This window comes from Castor canadensis, chromosome 18 (genome assembly GCF_047511655.1).
Source record: "Castor canadensis chromosome 18, mCasCan1.hap1v2, whole genome shotgun sequence".
Lineage (NCBI taxonomy): Eukaryota > Metazoa > Chordata > Mammalia > Rodentia > Castoridae > Castor > Castor canadensis.
In genome coordinates this window covers 36,544,336-36,562,013 of record NC_133403.1, presented here as the reverse complement: position 1 = coordinate 36,562,013, position 17,678 = coordinate 36,544,336, and the positions used below count along the sequence as shown (strand labels likewise).

The following is a 17,678-nucleotide window of genomic DNA, read 5'->3' as shown; positions in this document are numbered from 1 at the left end:
CAGACTCCAGGAGGAAAAAGGAGGATGGGGGCTTCCAGGGGCAGGGGGAAGAGGGAAGTGGGGAGACGTTAGTCAGCGGTGCGAAGAAGAGTAAGTTATGGAGATCGACTGTACAGCCTGTGACTACAGGTGATGCTACCGTATTGTACACTTGAAATTTGCTAATTTGAGATCTCAAGTGTTCTCACCAGAAGAGAAGACAAGGAGAGAAAAGAACAGGAGGGGAGAGGACAGGAGGAGTGAGAAGAGGAGAGGGGATGAGAGGAGAGGAGAAGAAAGGAGAAAAGAGGAGGGAAGAAGAGGAATGAGAGGGAAGGGAAGAGTAGGGGAGAGGAGAAAAGGGAAGGGGAGGGAAGGGAAGAGTAGGGGAGAGGAGAAAAGGGAAGGGGAGGGAAGGGAAGAGTAGGGGAGAGGAGAAAAGGGAAGGGGAGGGAAGGGAAGGAAAGGGAAGAAAGAAAAAGAGAAAAGAAGAAAATGGCTAACCAGGTGAGATGATGCATGTGTTAATTAACTTGATTATAAGTTTTTTCAGTTATACCTCACTAAAGATAGAAAATGTGGATGAGTGAGTGAGTTGTTCACAGCACCGAAAAGCCTGCTTGCTTTTCACGGGTGAGAGGAAGGAAAGGACCAATGTTACAGCAGATGGGGGAGGGAGAGTTTTTCTGAGCGTCCAGGTCCTGACAAACAACTGTGATACAAGATGGAGTCCCTTCAGACAAACCTCAGTTTTACAACTTCCCAGATGCTGGCAGGACTTCCAAAGCACAAACTTTCTCTTGTTTCCTACAAATGCCCACTTGCCTGGAGGAAGCCACGTGGCCAGGCAGAATTACAGAAATGGGGGCAGGGGCTAATACCATCCACAGAATGCTCTCTTGGAAATTGCTTCTCATTAATTGGGCACTCAGATTGCCCTTGACCACAAGCCTGAGAACACAAGAGCGCTAAGCCTTCCGTGTGAAAAATGACCATTTGTGGTCAGGAGTTGAAAATTAATTGAAAGTCAGGAAGGAAGGGAAAGAGGAGGGAACACTCGCGTGGAAGGATTCCATCCTTTGAGAAGTAACAAACCCATAAGTTCCTTGGATTTTTTTGAATTTTGTTTTCTATTTATACATTGTGAAATTTTCAAGAGGTTGCTTGTTTTAATCGGTTTGAGGAAAGGTCTTACATTCAGACTTAAGAGGCTCCACCCTAGAGGAGCAAGGTGGAAGGGTGACGTAGGGTCCCACAGATGTGGATGACCATGGTCAGATTTCAGGATTTCAGAGTGGCTGGGCAGAGTCCCTTCTGTGTCAGCATCTGGGGCTGAGTAGTAGCGGGGTACTTAGGTCTCATGAAGAAGCCCTGGACCCCAAACTTTCCAATCCACTGTCTGGTTGGATGGCTCAAAACCCAAGAACTTCAGCTTTGAGGAGCACTTTCCCTGATGCATCAGCATTCCACTAAAAAGGCAAGGGAGGGACTGGAGGAGTGGCTCAAGTGGTAGGGCACCTGCCTAGCAACCACAACGCCCTGAGTTCAAACCCCAGCACCAGTAAAAAAAAAATAGTAATAATAAGGAGGTACAGACAGCTTCATTCTTTCCATGAAGACCTCTGAGGCCATTGGAGCCCCCAAGGGTGACAGAGCCATGGTTTACCAAACCTGATAATGCTCTGAAAATACAAATTGAGCATCCCTAAGCCAAACACCCAAAATGCTCCAAGATTCAAAACATTTTGAACACCAATGTGATGTCAGGCGAGGAAAATTCCACCCCTGACTCATGTCATAGGTTGCAGTCAAAATGGCTGGGGATAGCGCTCAGTGACAGAACACTTTAGCAAGTGCTGGACGCTGGGTTCCAACCCCAGCATCGCAAAGGAAAAAAACAAACAAAACCAAAAAACCCACAGGTACAGTAAAAAATACTGCATAAAATTTCCTTTGACTTATGTGTATGAGGTGTTAGAAATGTAAGTAATTTATGTCTTGTGCAAGCTTGGGTCCTATCCCTGAAATATCTCATTATGCATGTACAAATGCTCCCAAATCCAAACAAAAACTCCAAAACCTGAAAGGCTTCTGGCCCCAAGGTTTTTGGACAAACAATGGTCATGCCATGGACACCTTATAGTGAAAAGGCCAGGGTCATTCACGGCCAATCTGTGCGAGAAAGCAAGAGGTACTAAGCGGAAGTGATTTGCTGTTGCTTGTTCCAGTGCCAGGGTGGGCTTGCTGTTACTGGGATCAAAGCACTCCCCATACGCCCCTGCACCCCACATAATGGAAATGGTGTCCTCTCCACTGGAAGAAAGAAAGCTCAAAGTCCAGCTCTGCATCTTAAGCAGCTGTGTGACCATGGCAGGTCAACCTGACGTCTGGCCTTACCAGGACGTACATCATGCCATTTGTATCAGGCTCCATACTGTGTGCTTCTGTGTATGCTGGGCAATTTTAAGACACATTGGCACTGCAGGGCATAGGTATGCACACCTGTAATCCCAGCTACATGGGAGATGGAGGTAGGAGGACCACAGTCCAAGGCCAGTATGTGCAAAGGTAGCATGAGACCCTACCTAAAAACACGCTAAAAAGCAAGAGCGTGGCTTAAAGTGGTACAGCATCTGCTAGCAACCAGAAAGCCCTGAGTTCAAACCCCAGGACTGCAACAAAACACACAGGCATGTTCTTTGACCCTCCTTGAACGAGCATGACCTGAGTGAGTCACGCTCCATTCATAGAATGCAGTGGAAGTGACACCATGTGACTTCCAAGGCAAAGGCGGCAAAGGATATTTGGCTCCCGCCACCATGAAGAAGTCGGAGTTCCCTGAGTCCACCAGGCTGGAAAGGCAGCCTGCAGACACTCCAGGGGGAGAGCCAACCGAAGTGTCAGCTAAAGCCAACATTACATGAGGGTCGCACAGGTGGACGTCTGGCTTTGTCCTCCCTCCAGTTGTGGGCTGTGAAAGCCCCATCAGCAAATACTATGAATTGTGAGTAAATCCAAGCGCTTCCTGGCACTTTTTGCTCACCGTGCACACAGTGGGACTTAGCAGCGCCTGGTCTTTTCGAGTGTTTGCAAGGCAGACTGTCACTGTATGACACCTGGGGACTTTGAGAGCCTTGGAACTCTTTACGGAAGAACTTTGGTTGCTTGTACCTCCTTGCCTCTTTCATAGGCTGCAGAGGCATTGAGGGGAAAGCTGGGGTACCCCAAGGCACCGCACTGGCTAGCTTGGGGCTAGTGTCACCCACAGAGAGCAACTGGGACAGGTTGAGGCTAGGGCCTCTCAGCCACTCCATGTTTGGTTTGGGAATTGTTTGTTACACAGCAGTGGTAGTCCATACATGCTCCTCCAAAGGCCCAGGCATTGAAGGCTTGGTTCCCAACCCATGGTACTACTGGGAGGTGCTGGAACCTCTCAGAGGTAGGGCCTTGCTGGGTGCAGCAAGGGCATGCTGTAATCCCAGCTACTTGGAAGATGGAAGTAGGTGAATAATGGTTTGAGACCAGCCCAGTCAAAAGTATGGGATGCTATCTGAAAACCAAACTAAAAGCAAAAGTGTTGGGGGCATGGCTCAAGAGGCAGAGAGCTTGCCTAACAAGCTCAAGGCCCTGAGTTCAAACCCCAGTACTGCAAAAAAAAAAAAAAAAAGTGGGGGTGGGGGGGTCTGGTGGAAGTTAGGTCACTGGAGGTGCCCTGGGAGGGGTTACTGGGGAACTCAGCTCCTTCCTCTCTCTATCCTGGCTTCCCTGCTTCCTCTGCCACACCCTCCTATCTTGATATGCTGCCTCACTACAGGCCCAAAGCCATGTGACCAGTTGGTCACAGACTGAAAACTTGAAAGCATGAGTCAAAACAAACTTTCCTCTTTTTAAGTTGGCTGTCTCAGATATTTTGTTGCAGTAATGGGAAGCTTACTCACACAGTACACACAGATCACCTTGTGTCCTGGCAATGGCTCTACAATTATCCCCCATGTTATGGACGAGGAAACACATACTCCGTGGAGTGGGGGAGCCCCAGAACTACTCAGAGGTCCCCAACTCCAATGTCTCCTTTCCACTCTGCTCCTCTATATGTTGATTCATCTTTGCATCCCTAGTGCCTGGCATACAGCAAGTACTTAATAAATGTGTTAGTTGGATAAACAATTCAACAAATCAAAACCTGAAAAAAATGAATGAGTTCTGGGCCTCATTTTCCCCTTCTGCAAAAGGAGGAGGTTGGACTGGATGTTTTCCCCTGCCATCCCTTACTGCTAGCATTCCAGGCTTCTGGAAGCATCTCTCTTCCCCACAGTGTGAATCCTACCACTGCAGTTCTCCAGCTGCCTTTCAGAGATCTGACCCCTGCTCTGGACTCTATCTACTGCTTCTCTGCCCCACCCAAAGCCTCCTTCCCAGCAGCTTCAAATTCTAGTCTTGGCTGGGTGCTGGTGGTTCATGCCTGTAATTCTAGCTATTTGGGAGGCTGAGATCAGGAGGATTGTGGTTCAAGGCCAGCCCAAAGCAAATAGTTTTCAAAACCCCATCAACAAAAATAACCAGAGCAAAAGGGACTGGAGGCATGGCTCAAGTGGTAGAACACCTGCTTTGCAAGCAAGAAGCCCTGAGTTCAAATTCCACTTAAAAAAAAAATCCCAGTCTCTCTGTGAGGTCAATTCTCACACCTCTCTGTAAGTCTGGCCTCAGTCCCAACCCCAGGCCCTCTGACTGCTAGGAAGTGCACAAGTTTCTAAATACATCTTAGAGATGTAAGCAAAGTCTAAAGAAATAAAGGATCTAGGAAAACCAAGACTCTAAATAACTTCCAACAGCAGAGTTCCCAAACCTTTCCTAGGGGGGTGAGCTTGTATGTGTATTTCCTGAATTCCTGTTGTTTGTGTATTATATGGACAGTGTTTACCAAATCTTACCACCAGATTGGCCGCTACCTGATTAATATTTCCCCTTTATTCAGCCTTGAGTTAACCAATCTACCAGGCAGCCAACCTTCCTTCCTTCCTTCCTTCCACCCTTCCTTCCTTCCTTCCTTCCTTCCTTCCTTCCTTCCACCCTTCCTTCCTTCCTTCCTTCCTTCCACCCTTCCTTCCATCCTTCCTTCCACACTTCCTTCCTTCCTTCCTTCCACACTTCCTTCCCTCCTTCCCTCCTTCCTTCCCTCCCTCCTTTCTTCCTTCCTTCCTTCTCTTTCCTTCCTTCCCTCCCTCCCTATCTCCTTCCTTCCTTTCTTCCTTCTTTCCCTCCTTCTCCCCTCTTTTATTCCTTCCTTAGAACTCAGTGTCATTCTAGCCACTAACAACTATGAAGTCACAGCACCAATGTGTCCTTGAGTCTGCGTGCCACATAAACTCATCTCCTCGGTCACCAGGCCAGAGGCTGCTATTTGGGAAACACTGAATTTAGGAGAAGATGGTTTACAGACGCAGCCGAGCCTTTTTAAATAATCTTGGTGCACATTTTCTTCAGTAGCTGGAGACAGGATGTTTAAATGGTTTTATTTTCTACTTCATGCTTTCTCATCGTCCCCCGTTTTTATAATAAGCAGTGACTGCTTCTGTAACTGGAAACCATAAATGAGTGTTGGAAAATAACTAACACATCATCTTTATTTTCCAAACACAGAGTCAGGCAAAGAGACAGAGTGGGGTGAGTGCCCAGGCATGGCCAAGTAAATCCAAAAGTTAGCTGTGTGGGATAACTGCACTCAGCCCTCCAAAGCCCCACCTCTCTCCTCTCTTCCCATTGTTGGAACCAGAGGAAATCTCATCCCTCCTGCTTTTTTCTTGGAGCCAGCTGTCACCGGGTGTGTGGACGACAGGAAACAGGATTACAAGATTAACAGTGAGTCGGTCATTCCCTCCCGGCTGTTATCGCAACTGACTCTGAGAGCCACAATTCCCACTTGTCACTACGTACCACAACCTGGGGGTTGGGACCATGGCCCAAAATAAATCGTGAGCAAGGGCAAAGCTAGGAGTGACAGGGACTTTTCCTGCAAGTCAGGTAAAGTGTCCCAAGTGTAGACTGGAATTCAAGCACTCTGTGGGCATTTTCTCACAAAACTCTTACAAGAACTTCAGGAAGTGGAGGCTGGACTTATTTATCCCCCTTTCACAGATGGGGACACTGAGGTCCCATAAGGTGAAATCATTAATCCAAAGTCACATGATGATAAATACAGAGCAAGTATTAACCCAGGTCATCAACACTTCTATTGCGGCTACGAGACTTCCTTCAGTCACCATCCAAGGACAGGCACAGCAGACCAAAGTAGAGTCACCTGCCTAAATATGTAGATGACTGAGTGACTTAGAGCTTGACACTAGACTCTCTGACACCTGCACTCCCCCACCTGCCCCTTCTTTTGTGTCACATCTGTCCCATTAACTTGCAAAGGACAGGGACCTGGCATGACACAGGAGAGCCATGGGGGTTCCTGGGAAGAGATACAAGTGGACTGTGCAGTCTGAGACTAGGGGAAGCATCTTAGAGGAAGGAGGAGTTAAAAGATGACCTAATGATGGTTGGGGCTGGCCAGGAAAAAGGGGAAGGGAGAGCCTGAGGCAGAAGGAACAGGGGTGAAAAGAAGAGAAAGAACACAGGCTCACTCGAATCTCCCTCAGCATGATGGGGACAGAGAGGGAAGCCCTGGTGAGATACAAAGCTGGGACATGGCCAGGCTGGATGGGAAGGGGATAGTCAACCAAGCAGAGGAGTCTGAACCTTGCACTGAGGCCAGCGAGGGGCTAAGAAGAGTTCTGAGCTGTGGACTGGCCCTGTCTGCTTTGTGTTCTAGAGGATCTCTGTGACAGCTGCCTGAGGGAGGTTCCAGAGGAGAAGAAGGCTGCTGTGGTGTCTGAGTAAGTCAAAAAGCTGTGGGTGGCAAGGAAGAGGCGTCTGGATTAGCAGCCCAGCAGAGGAAAGGTGGTGAACACAGAGATACCTTAAAAAGGTAGAGTCTGGGCTGGGGACGGAGCTCAGGGGTGGAGTATGTACTCAGCCTGCAGAGGTTTCATTCCCAGCACCACAAAATGTGCAACTGATAGGACATGATGACTAAGTAACCTGCAGAAGGTGACTACAGGCACCTAATACTGCTCTTGCCTTGTGGGAAGGAAAGACCCAAGAGAGGCTAAGACCCTTTGGTGGCAAGCTTGTACGTGGTGGTCCAAGTAGGCCACCTCTACCTGAACACTCGACTTTCACCTGGAGCAGCAGGACGTGACACTGGCAGGGGCCACACACGGCCTTAACCATAACCATCAGGATGGGATGAAATTCTGAATACCGTAGAAGCCAAACTTGGTACGTTCAGGGCCACAAACAATTGGATTCCTCTTAAGTAAGATGTGATTTTGGTTGTTAATGTTTCCTCTGGGACTAAACTGAATATCAATTTCAAAATGTACACTTTCTTTTTTGTGGTACTGGGGGTTTGAACTCAGGGCCTACACCAGCCTTGTGTGTGTGTGTGTGTGTGTGTGTGTGTGTGTGTGTGTGTGTTTTAAGATAGAATCTCTCAAACTATTTGCCTGGGCTGGCTTTGAACCTGGATTCTCCTGATCTCTGCCTCCTGAGTAGTTAGGATTACAGGTGTGAGCTATCTGCACCCAACTTTCTTTCTTTCTTGGTGGTATTGGGGCTTTGAACTCAAGGCCTTGCTAGGCAGGTGCTCTACCACTTGAGCCACTCTACCAGCCTTTAATTTCAAAACGTAGACATTTAAAACCCAAAAAATATTTTAAATAATACTTGAAGGATTTGGTTATGCCAGCCCCAAAAAAAGCACTTTATGAAAACACAATTGCGAAGAAGGCCAAGTGCAAAGACAGGAATGCATATGGTGTGCCATCCCCAGGCACACCTGAACGAAACTCAGTGTTTTGTGTTTTTTGTTTTTTCCAGCATGCAAAATTAGATCTGTCTGCTATCTAAGAAGAATCTCCATGGTCGCAGTTCCAAACCCAGTGTTGAAAGCACAAGATCATGGGGTCTCCCTTCCTTTCTCTCTCTTCAGGGTGTCATCTTTATTTAAATGAGTGTGTCTAACTACCAAGCTCCTATCTTCCAAAAAGGATAAGGAAAAACTTCCTAAATGACTTCATTTTGTTTTGAAACACTAAACCCAGGAAAAAGGGGGAAGAAAAAAAAAAGCCTTCTTGGTCAGAGATCAAGATGTGATTTCTAATTCACTTGCCATATGGTAAGTTATTCTGGAAGAGTATCTAGAGGGAGGGGAGAATGCCAGACAAAATTTGCCCTGCTGTTCAGTCCACTCAAATCAGTGCAAAATCCCAGTATGTGCGTTTTCAACAACCCTTCTATTTGTCATATCAGCGACTATGACCACAGGATATGTAAAAATACCGAGCAATTTTTAGCACTAGCTTCCAATCCACCCCCTCCCGTGCCCTGGACACCACATGGTGTCGTTTGTCTGTATTTCACCTCCAGGAAATCAAGGCATTAACTTCTCTCTCATTTACCGAGAGCTGTTGCCAAAAAGCAAAGCCTTCATCGGCTGTGACTTATGGGAAGAAAAAGAGAAAGGGCTTTCCAAGGCGGAGAGACCACAAAGGGAAAGAAGAGAGGGGTGGCTTTTGGTCCCTAGAAGGATAGAACACACCAGACTCCTAAACTTTCTCCCTTCTGGGAAGATCAGCCTGCAGGTTGCCTGGTGTCACCTGTCACCTGTGAGGGTTGTCTGAAAGTGACACTCATTCTCTTTCCTTCTATGGGCAGGAAGGCTGGTGGAGGACCATGCTGGGTTCCTGCCAGCTCACCTGGGTTACTGGGGGCGTGTGGAGGGAGGGATGTGTGGAGGAGGGAATCGGGAGGCCACTTTCCTACCTCTGCATCCGTGACATTCTGTGCAGTTCCATGTCATCGCTGCCCCGGAACCCTTTGGCAAAGGGATTATTCTCGATCTTTAATTGCGTGATCTGAAAGAAGGAGGGAGAATGTGCCGCTTTACACTTGATTGCTGCAAGACTACCTTGGGTCACAAGTTAATAATGAATGTCACAGAAAAGAGGCCTCGGGCAGTCAAAAGAAGCAAATTAAGCTAGTCACGTCAACAGGACCCACCACTTCACTGGAGCAGAGGCTTTGAAAAATGCCCTAAATCAGACTGCTTTTAAAAGGGGGGGAAAAACATGGTTTTGGTTTACCCATTAATTGGAGTCATACTTACCATCATTCCAGCTGGATTTGTGTGTGTGTGTGTGTGTGTGTGTGTGTAATCTTGGCAGTTTGTGTTTCAAACAGAATCTAAGCCTCTACACTTGGAAAGTCGGGCGTGTTAGCAGGGTTTCCACACAGCCGGCTGTGGGGTGCTCTCCCCATTTGAAGAAGCCACTTTCCAAAGAGCAGCAGGGCCTGACTTCATGATCATCTCATGGTTTCAAAAAAGAACCCACTAGCCCAGGTATAAGATGGTGCGCCCAAGAAAATGAACCCCAATCCACGTGATGACCCCATCTGTGGTACCCAGTTATCACCCAGCTCCAATGCTCTCTGCTTTCCAGGTGAGGAAGAGACCTCTATCTTAGAAATCTGTGTTGCAACCTACAGGGCTCAGCCACAGAACAGGGTCTTTTGTCTAACGTTTTGGTTCCAGGCCCAGAACTATAATTTAAAGCATCGACATATATTATGTTAGTGTGAACGTTCAGTAGCAGACGCAGGTGACAGAGCGTGTACATATGGAGTTTGCTGGAAGTGCTTCCTAACGTTGTGTGTGAATTGAATTTTCATATATGGAATCACGTTACAAGACATTAGGGCATCATGACTCCGTCTTCAGTCAAGGCTCCCCTTCAGAGCCACTGTCACATCTGTGGAGTATCTGTCCTCTGGTTAATATTTTTAATGAACTCAAACCCCTCTTATTTAAATATATTGTATCTAGAAATAAGTGTCTTCTCCGTATGACAAACTAGAGTCACTGGCTACTCTAGTAGCCAGTAGTAGGAAAACAATTGTGTCAGATTCGCTCTACTGAAGAAAGCTCTGAACGCAAAGCCTGCCTCTCCTTGGTTGTGGAAAGAGATTAAATTGCTGTTCGTACTGAACTAATTCGCCTTGTCTGATAGAAAATGTGAAAAATAACTGAAAAGAGAACGACTTTCTCTCTGTGATTCCGTCATATTCAAATACCTCCTGAAAACCATCTCATCTACCCCAGCGCTAAGTGAAATTTAAGAAATTCTGAGCCAAGTGTCATGACACTCACCTGGAATCCCAGCACTCAGGAGGCTGAGGCAGGAGGATCCTGAGTTCGAGGCTAAACAAACAAGTAAAACTAGAAACTCTGATGTAGGGATCATTAATGGATACACCCTCCAATTGGTTCATCTGAGACATTCTGGATATAAAGTTTCCTTCTAACTCCAAGCTGGCTTGTGCCGGCTCCCCAGTGCCACAAAATAAATAAATGAATTATTTAGTTGATAAGTTAATTTAATTGCTATGTATGTATCCATGAGTGCATATTCACAATAAAAATCTATGCACAATTAACGCTTTTAGCATATCATGATTCCAGCTATAGGACATTCTGGAGAAAGCAAAGAAGGCCCCGGATTGGTGGGCGTTGGGGTTGAGAGGGATGAAAACCTGGAAACAGGGCAGTAAAAACTTCATGGGAAAGGGCTGGCAGAAGGCTCGAGTGGATGAGAGCCTCCCTAGGAGCACAAGGCCCTGAGTTCAAACCTCAACACCACCAAAAAAGAAAAAAAAACTCTATGGAATACTGCAATGGTGGGAATATGTCATTCTACTTTTATTTAGATCCACAAAATACAGGACATCAAGAGTGCTTGCTAATATACACAATATTAGCTTTAACACGAAAGTGTTGCCGTAGGGTCACCCACCACGACAAATGTACCAGGCTGGTGGGGGATGCTGATGGGGGAAGGCTGAGCATGGAATGGGAAGAAGGTGTATGAAAAATCTCTGTATTCTCCACTTGGCTTTGCTGTGAACCTAAAACTGCTCCTTAGCCAGGCACAGTGGTACACACCTGTAATCCCATATTCAGGAGGCAGAGGCAGGAGGATTGGAAGTTTAAGGCCAGCTTGGGCTAAAATAGTGAGACCTTGTCTCTAAAAACAAACAAAAAATTTTTTAAAAACTTGCTTTTTAAGAAGATCTGCTTTAAAATATTTTTACGTGTGTGTGTGTGTGTGTGTGTGTGTGTGTGTGTGTACATTATCCCCTCCCTCCCTCATGTTTTCTTACACTGGATCCTTCTTTTTTTCTTTTTTGGTTTGGGGGCGTGTGTTATGTTGTTTTCTTATTTTTTTCTGAGATAAAGTCTCACTATGCATCCGAGGATGGCCTCGAATTCAAGACTCTCCTGCCTCGGCACCCCCAACAAGGGCCGGGATTATAGGCGTGACACCAAACCTACTTCCATTTCTGAACCTTTCTGATTTTTGTCTTGACTTTTCAGCATGAGTATAAAAGTCTATAAAATCCTTTTTAAAAACAATCTTTAAAATGTGCACTCCTGCATCAAGTCCTGTTTTTAGGGTCTAAGAGTCCATCATCTAGGGGACTCCATTCCCACTTAACTTTTGTATCTGAAAATTTGAGGGATTTTTGGTAGTACTGGGGTTTGAACTCAGGACCTCAAATTTGCTAGGCAGCCACTCTACCACTTGAGCCACCTCACCAGCCCCCACTCAACGCTTGTCATAATGACATGCAACCCAATGAGTGAGAAATCATTTTTTAATTAAGTGAAAATTAGATCACTTAAGCAGGGTGGAGGGAATCCCTGGCCCTGACACTCCAGGACAGAAGCAGGTCCCTGCAAAGGTTGAAGACATTAAGAATGTCAGGGCTGCATCAGACCACAGCCCATAATTCTGCTCCACCAAGAATTCAGGGCCAAAAATCACCCCAAGGAAAAAAAGAAAAACATGAATTTATCTTATCAGCAAAAAGTCTTTTGCTCAAGCCACCTCCTTATACCTCAAACAGGTTAATACTTCTTATGCTAATCCTCACAGTGTTAAAAAATATGACCATATCACCTAAGTACAATATGCTATATACACACTTTCTCATATTCCTCTTACATAGGTCTGTGTGTGTGTATGCTTCTGGTGGTGGGGATTGAACCCAGGACCTTGTACATGCTATGCAAGCCCTCTATCCCTGAGCACACCTCCAGCCCTTAAGTATGTCTTGTTCTTTTAGAAACCGAGCATAGATGTCTATAGAACGTAAGAATTACCCTTGAGATACGTTTACATACAAGCTTATCTACAGGTGACAATATGTGTTGTATATTTCCACTGAGACCCTAACCCTTGTCTATAAAATTCTCTTCCTTGCAGGCTACATGTCAGCCCATGAGTACCCAAAAAACACGCTTGGAGACGCCACTCCTGTCAACTGTATTCACCATACAAACGCACTCCATCCAAAATCAGCACAAAACTGGATATCAGGGGTTGCAGGGGGAGGCAAGACTGGGAGAAAACAAATATAAATACCAGCTCCAACTGGTGAGACAGAGGTTGTAAAAATTAATGAGAATAATTGTTGTGAATTCTTGCTTTTGAAAAAAAAAAACACTCGAGAGAGCCAAAAAAATCTTAATTATGTCTTTCTATTACGGGTTCATTTCCTGATCCTAAGCAGAAAGCTCATACCTCATAAATATGAGCTAAATACACAATGATTTAAGCAGGAGGAAAAAGCCTTTTGATGAAAAAGTAAGCTAATATCGGGGAGAGGGGGATAGACATGCCTGTATACACGACCATTGTTGTAAGAGCAGGGAAATGAAATACCCACGTGACCTGTTTTTAACACCTAAATATTTCTAAGATTGCTCTGGGAGCTGCTGACAACTGCACTGGAAACCTCACAAAAACGTGTTTCACAGAGTGAACGTCACTGGGGAAGATTCGAGTTTTTAAATATCTTTTTCAAGCCGTCAGCCATCTGGGGAAATAACTCCCAAATCCACCTTGGGATCTCAGCTGTGCTGCGACGTGGTCATTAGAAGCCTGAGGTCTTTGAGGTGAAGCTACACAGCCTCATGCCCACCTCCACCTGGTACCTGAGTCCACGTGGAGAAAGAATCCTGAAGGCATTGAGCCCTTTACGGAGGCTCAGATTTTCCTAAATTATCCTGGCAACTGAGCCACATAAAATCACTTTTCTTTCCCAGTTCACTTATCCAAAGCAAAATGCTAGACGAATAGTCCTTAAATTGATGCCATGATCGGTGAATGACCCAATGAAACCACAAAGACTAACATTTACAGTTACTTTCAACCACAGTAATAAGAACTTACTTGAAATCTCAGTCTTCGGATTTTAAAATACCCAGGGAGGGACAGTGAATAAGCAAAGACTTTTCTGGAGTCTAAATTTTGAATGGAGTTGCCCTATTAATAAACCATGATGAAGCAATCAATCAATGGTTTGATCGTCATTACCAACGGCCTCACAGTGTGCCAGCTTCTGCACTACACATTTTCAAGGACTGTCTCATTTAATCTTCACAATGATCCTATGAGTGTTCCTATTATCCCCATTTTACGGATGGGGAAACTGAGTTAAGTCCTTTGCCCAAAGTCGAAAGAATTTGAATCTCTACAGTCTGCCACTGGAGTCCAGCCCTGAACTGCCGGGATGTTGAGTAAGAACTCAGCTAGCTCCGATCCCTGAAGTCAGAGTCTCAACACCCCGTCCAGGTGGAACAATAAAGCCATGAGACTAAGTCCACAAATCACACGCAACCCTGGCCGGCTTATTTAAATCACACATCGTATATCCATGCGGGAAATGTTTGCAGGGACCTTGAATTTGGCTGGAAAAATGTATGGCTTTGGACTGGCTCCTTCCACAGAAAACTCACAACTTTAGGACTCTACAGGTAAGTAGAGAAGACCCCCTCTAGGACAGGGTGACAGAAAGTTGTCTTCCAAGAAATTCTTCATCTGACTTTTAAGAATCTGTCCAACTAGCCGAAAAGAACCTTTATATGTGCGGCTCAACATGGCTTCCTGACCCAATCAATACAGGAAGAAAACAAGCAATTCTCATGTGTAAGAACCCTTTTCGTGGCCATCCAATACATCCATCCAACATGCCTAATCAGAGACACGCATGTTTAGATCTATCAGCATTTAGATACATGGTCCCTTGGACCGAGCTCAAAACACGCACACCTCACTGGGCAGGTATCCTTTGTGTACATAGATCACTGGGTAAACACATTAGGGAAAAGGCTTTTTAAATAGGATTTTGGGGGAAGAGGAGTCTTGGATACACCTATTAGTTTTGGAGATAGTTTTACTGGTATGCACCTATGAAACTGTATGCTTCAAGGGACTGAAGTGTGACTCAGTGGTAGAGTGTGTGCTTTGCATGTTTGAGGGGCTGGGTTCAATCCCCAGCACACCCAAAATAAATAAATAATAAATCATATACTTTGAAGATTATATGTTATGACGATTATTCCTCAATAAAGCTGTAAACAAAGAGAGAAGGAGAGAGACAATGAACTCTTCCCCTGACTAGGTCATATGCTGCCCATCCCTGAGGTTGTAACTACACAGAACTTAGACATTCCCTCGCCCAAGCATTCAAGCACCCATGTGGGGTTTTTTAAAGTCATTTTCATATATTCACCCCTTCCTGTCCTTCCTGTAGGAACCTGGGCTTTCTTGTGAGAGCCAAAAAGGCCTGAAGTGTTTCTGGGTCCCTTGGCAGATCTAGGAGTCTCTGAGACTCTATATATGGCTAACTGAGCGGCCTTATGCTATTTTTCTTCCGTGCACCACTGTAAAGTTAAACACAGGTTTGCAACAGCCATGGAGAAAACAGGTTTCCAGGACTGAGACTTCAGTTGACCAGAATTACTTTTGCAACTTTCAGGACATTTAATTTCACTGTTTCACTGTTTACCCTCTAGCTGGGGTTAGCCAGTAGAGGGGATGTGGTGGGGAGCAGGGAGGTGGGGGGGAATTCAGAAAAAACTTCCTTCTCCTTTAAAAAGTAATCGAGTTTGGGAGGAGTGGAGGGAAAGAAGCTCTCCCCAGATCTGGGCCATCCGCACAGCTTGACCTGGCTACTGACCATCTGAATTTGGAAATTACCCGAACTGGTAGAGGTATTATCCCCATCAGCATGCATGGGAGTGACCTTATGGGGTGACTGGAGGTTTTAGGGGGCTAAGCCTGCCTCTGACTCTTCCCTGGGGTCTCCTGCCAGGCTCACAGTCCTTGTACCTTCCTCCACTCCAACTTGGCTAGAGGAGAAAGGACCCATGGGAGGAAAAAAGGCATCACCATCCCCACAGGTCCTGTGACCTGCCCTCCTGATCCCACATGGGGCCACCTGCTCTATTGTCCCTTGAAGTGGCTCTATAAAAGGCAGAGTGGAGAAAGGAGGACATTGACCCAAACAGAAAAAGTGTCCCCATAAAGCGTGGCAGTAATCTCCCATCCCAGCACAAAGTCATGCAAAATTATGACCTTTCTTCAAATAATCTCATCTTCTTCTATTTATTATTCTTATTATTCACACACTTTAGTGACCTGGGAGTGTGTGGCCATCTGTGGATTGACAAGCTTGTCTCTAACAGCTGTGCATATATGTGTGTGCCATGCCCACAAATACAGAAAAAAAAAAAAAAAACCAAGCAGCAATCCTTAGGCCATAGCTCAGTTCCTGCCTAGCACCCTGGGGTAGGAGTAGATGCTGCTGTGTGAGGACAGAGCCCCAGCTCAGTCACAATGTTTCAGTGGGTTGCAGGCCAGGTGTAGGGACTTACTTTGTGGTTCTGATAAGACGTCACAGCGATGAATGCTGTCTCGGGAAACACATGGGTGCAGAACGCTGTATTTTTTGAACCAAATCCATTATTTTCGTCTGCTTTCACGATATGTAGTCTGGGCTGGTATTTGTGCATGGAATTTAGAATAATCTAAAAATAATAAAGAAAATGAGATTGTAAGAAAATCAAAACTCCCTTTGTTTCCAGATAAATCCCTACCCCCTGCCACCATTAGCCAAATTAGTTAGACTTTAGAAAAATAGTCATTTTTTTCCCTCCTGTTTTGAAAAGGGGCCAGTGATTTCGTTTAAAAGAAACATTTCAAAAATGACAATTTCCAACTAAAAAAGTCGAGGTAATAGTCCAGAAATCTACCCAAAGCACACACGGCAGTAAATCAGAATTCTTAATAAAGTTTGCTTAATAAATTAGGGCTCTGCACAGTGTACTTCCTGCCCCCAAGAGAGCCAAGTCAGTGTGGATGGAGGGATGAGCAGTGTCCCAGAGGCCTGGACAGAGATTTTGGAATGACAGAAGGGAAGAAACAAACAACCATCCATACATATACACAAATAGACCCCCCCACAAAAAAGAAAAACCCGCTAAAGGGTACAAGGAAAGAAACAAAACATTTGCAAAATGCTGGTACAAAAATCACCAAGCAAGCTGTGCAGCCTTTTTCTAAGACTTGGCGGGTGGACAGACCTCAAACCTTGGCCCTTTGTTTGTACAGTGTGCAAAATGGAATTAATGATAAAGGGACACTGAGGAGCTGGAAGAAGCACCCACCACATCACCCCATCACAGCAGCCCTGGAGGTTCCCCTTCTCCAACTCTGTCAACATTTCAGGATCCACCCCCAGAATTATCTCCAGGCTTGAAACCATTGCATCTCTCCTTCCTTGGGGTGCTCCCAGGTTTGGGGGGGGTCTTACTGCTGTGGCTGTTCTGATATTATTATTAAAAGGATCTCTGGGCTGCACATCCTTGCTGGAGTCAGGCCTTTTCACAGGAGATGAGCTTTGTCCTAATAAAAACGGGTTTGCTTTCCCCCCACGATGGCGGTGTCAGTGATTATTTGCCTTGATGACCCTGGGACAGGGTTCTGGGACCATCCCAAGAGAGTGGCTATTGGAGGGGGAGGGGTGCAAACCAACTAGAGACCCAGCCTCAACCTCCAGGCTCTAATCTCAGCCGCTGGCCAGCCGCCTCCCTGGCCGATAGCGACGCCGGCCGACCGGGGCGGCATGGCGACACAGAGACGCAGAGGGGCCTCCATGGGGCCGCCACAGCCCCGGCCAGCTAGGCCATCGTCCCGGCTTAGCCAAATTGCTTTGACGGCTGTGGACAGAGTAGAGACAGCAGTGCAAGTATGATCTAATAGCTGCTAATTTCATTAGGACGGCTCTGGATTAAAAATCCAGAGTTGGGATACAGCACCTCTCTCTGGTCTGCCAGGCTGCTCAAAAGGACATGAAACTCACCAGGGAGCCCCAAACTTGGTGGCAGGGCTGTGTATGTGACATCTTCAGGCATCCACCCCAGAGTGACTCCCCAAAGGCATGGCCATTAAGTCAGAGGGAAAGTCAGGAGTTACACGGGCTAGGGGACAGTCTTATTTCCCAGTGCCGGGTTCCACAGAGGACACTGCTCAAGGGTTCCAGCCCCCAGAAGGGTGCTAACAGGAGAGGCATGGAGGACCTTCACAAAATGGTCTTTTCCCCAAGCCCTTAAAACTAACATGTTTGAATCCCTGCTCAGCTAACACCCAGAAAAGCTAGAGGTCATGTTTGCACTGGGAACACCGGCAAAAAAAAGTAGACCATGGCAAAACGCAGTCCTTAAGCAGGAAGAAAGTGTCATGCTGTCCCTA

The 17,678-nt window shown here is 46.1% G+C and overlaps 1 protein-coding gene across 3 annotated transcripts in view; it reads right to left on the bottom strand.

Moving 5' to 3' along the window:
• Tbx5 (T-box transcription factor 5) overlaps positions 1 to 17,678 on the bottom strand; it is a 49,904-nt gene that overhangs the window by 21,336 nt on the left and 10,890 nt on the right. For all 3 annotated transcript variants that reach the window (XM_074060839.1, XM_020185174.2, XM_074060838.1), the window contains exons 6-7: positions 15,803 to 15,955; positions 8,848 to 8,939 (exon numbers count right to left, since the gene is read on the bottom strand). In XM_074060839.1, coding sequence (XP_073916940.1) covers positions 8,848 to 8,939; positions 15,803 to 15,955 — 245 coding nt within the window. The remainder of the gene's footprint in view (positions 1 to 8,847; positions 8,940 to 15,802; positions 15,956 to 17,678) is intronic.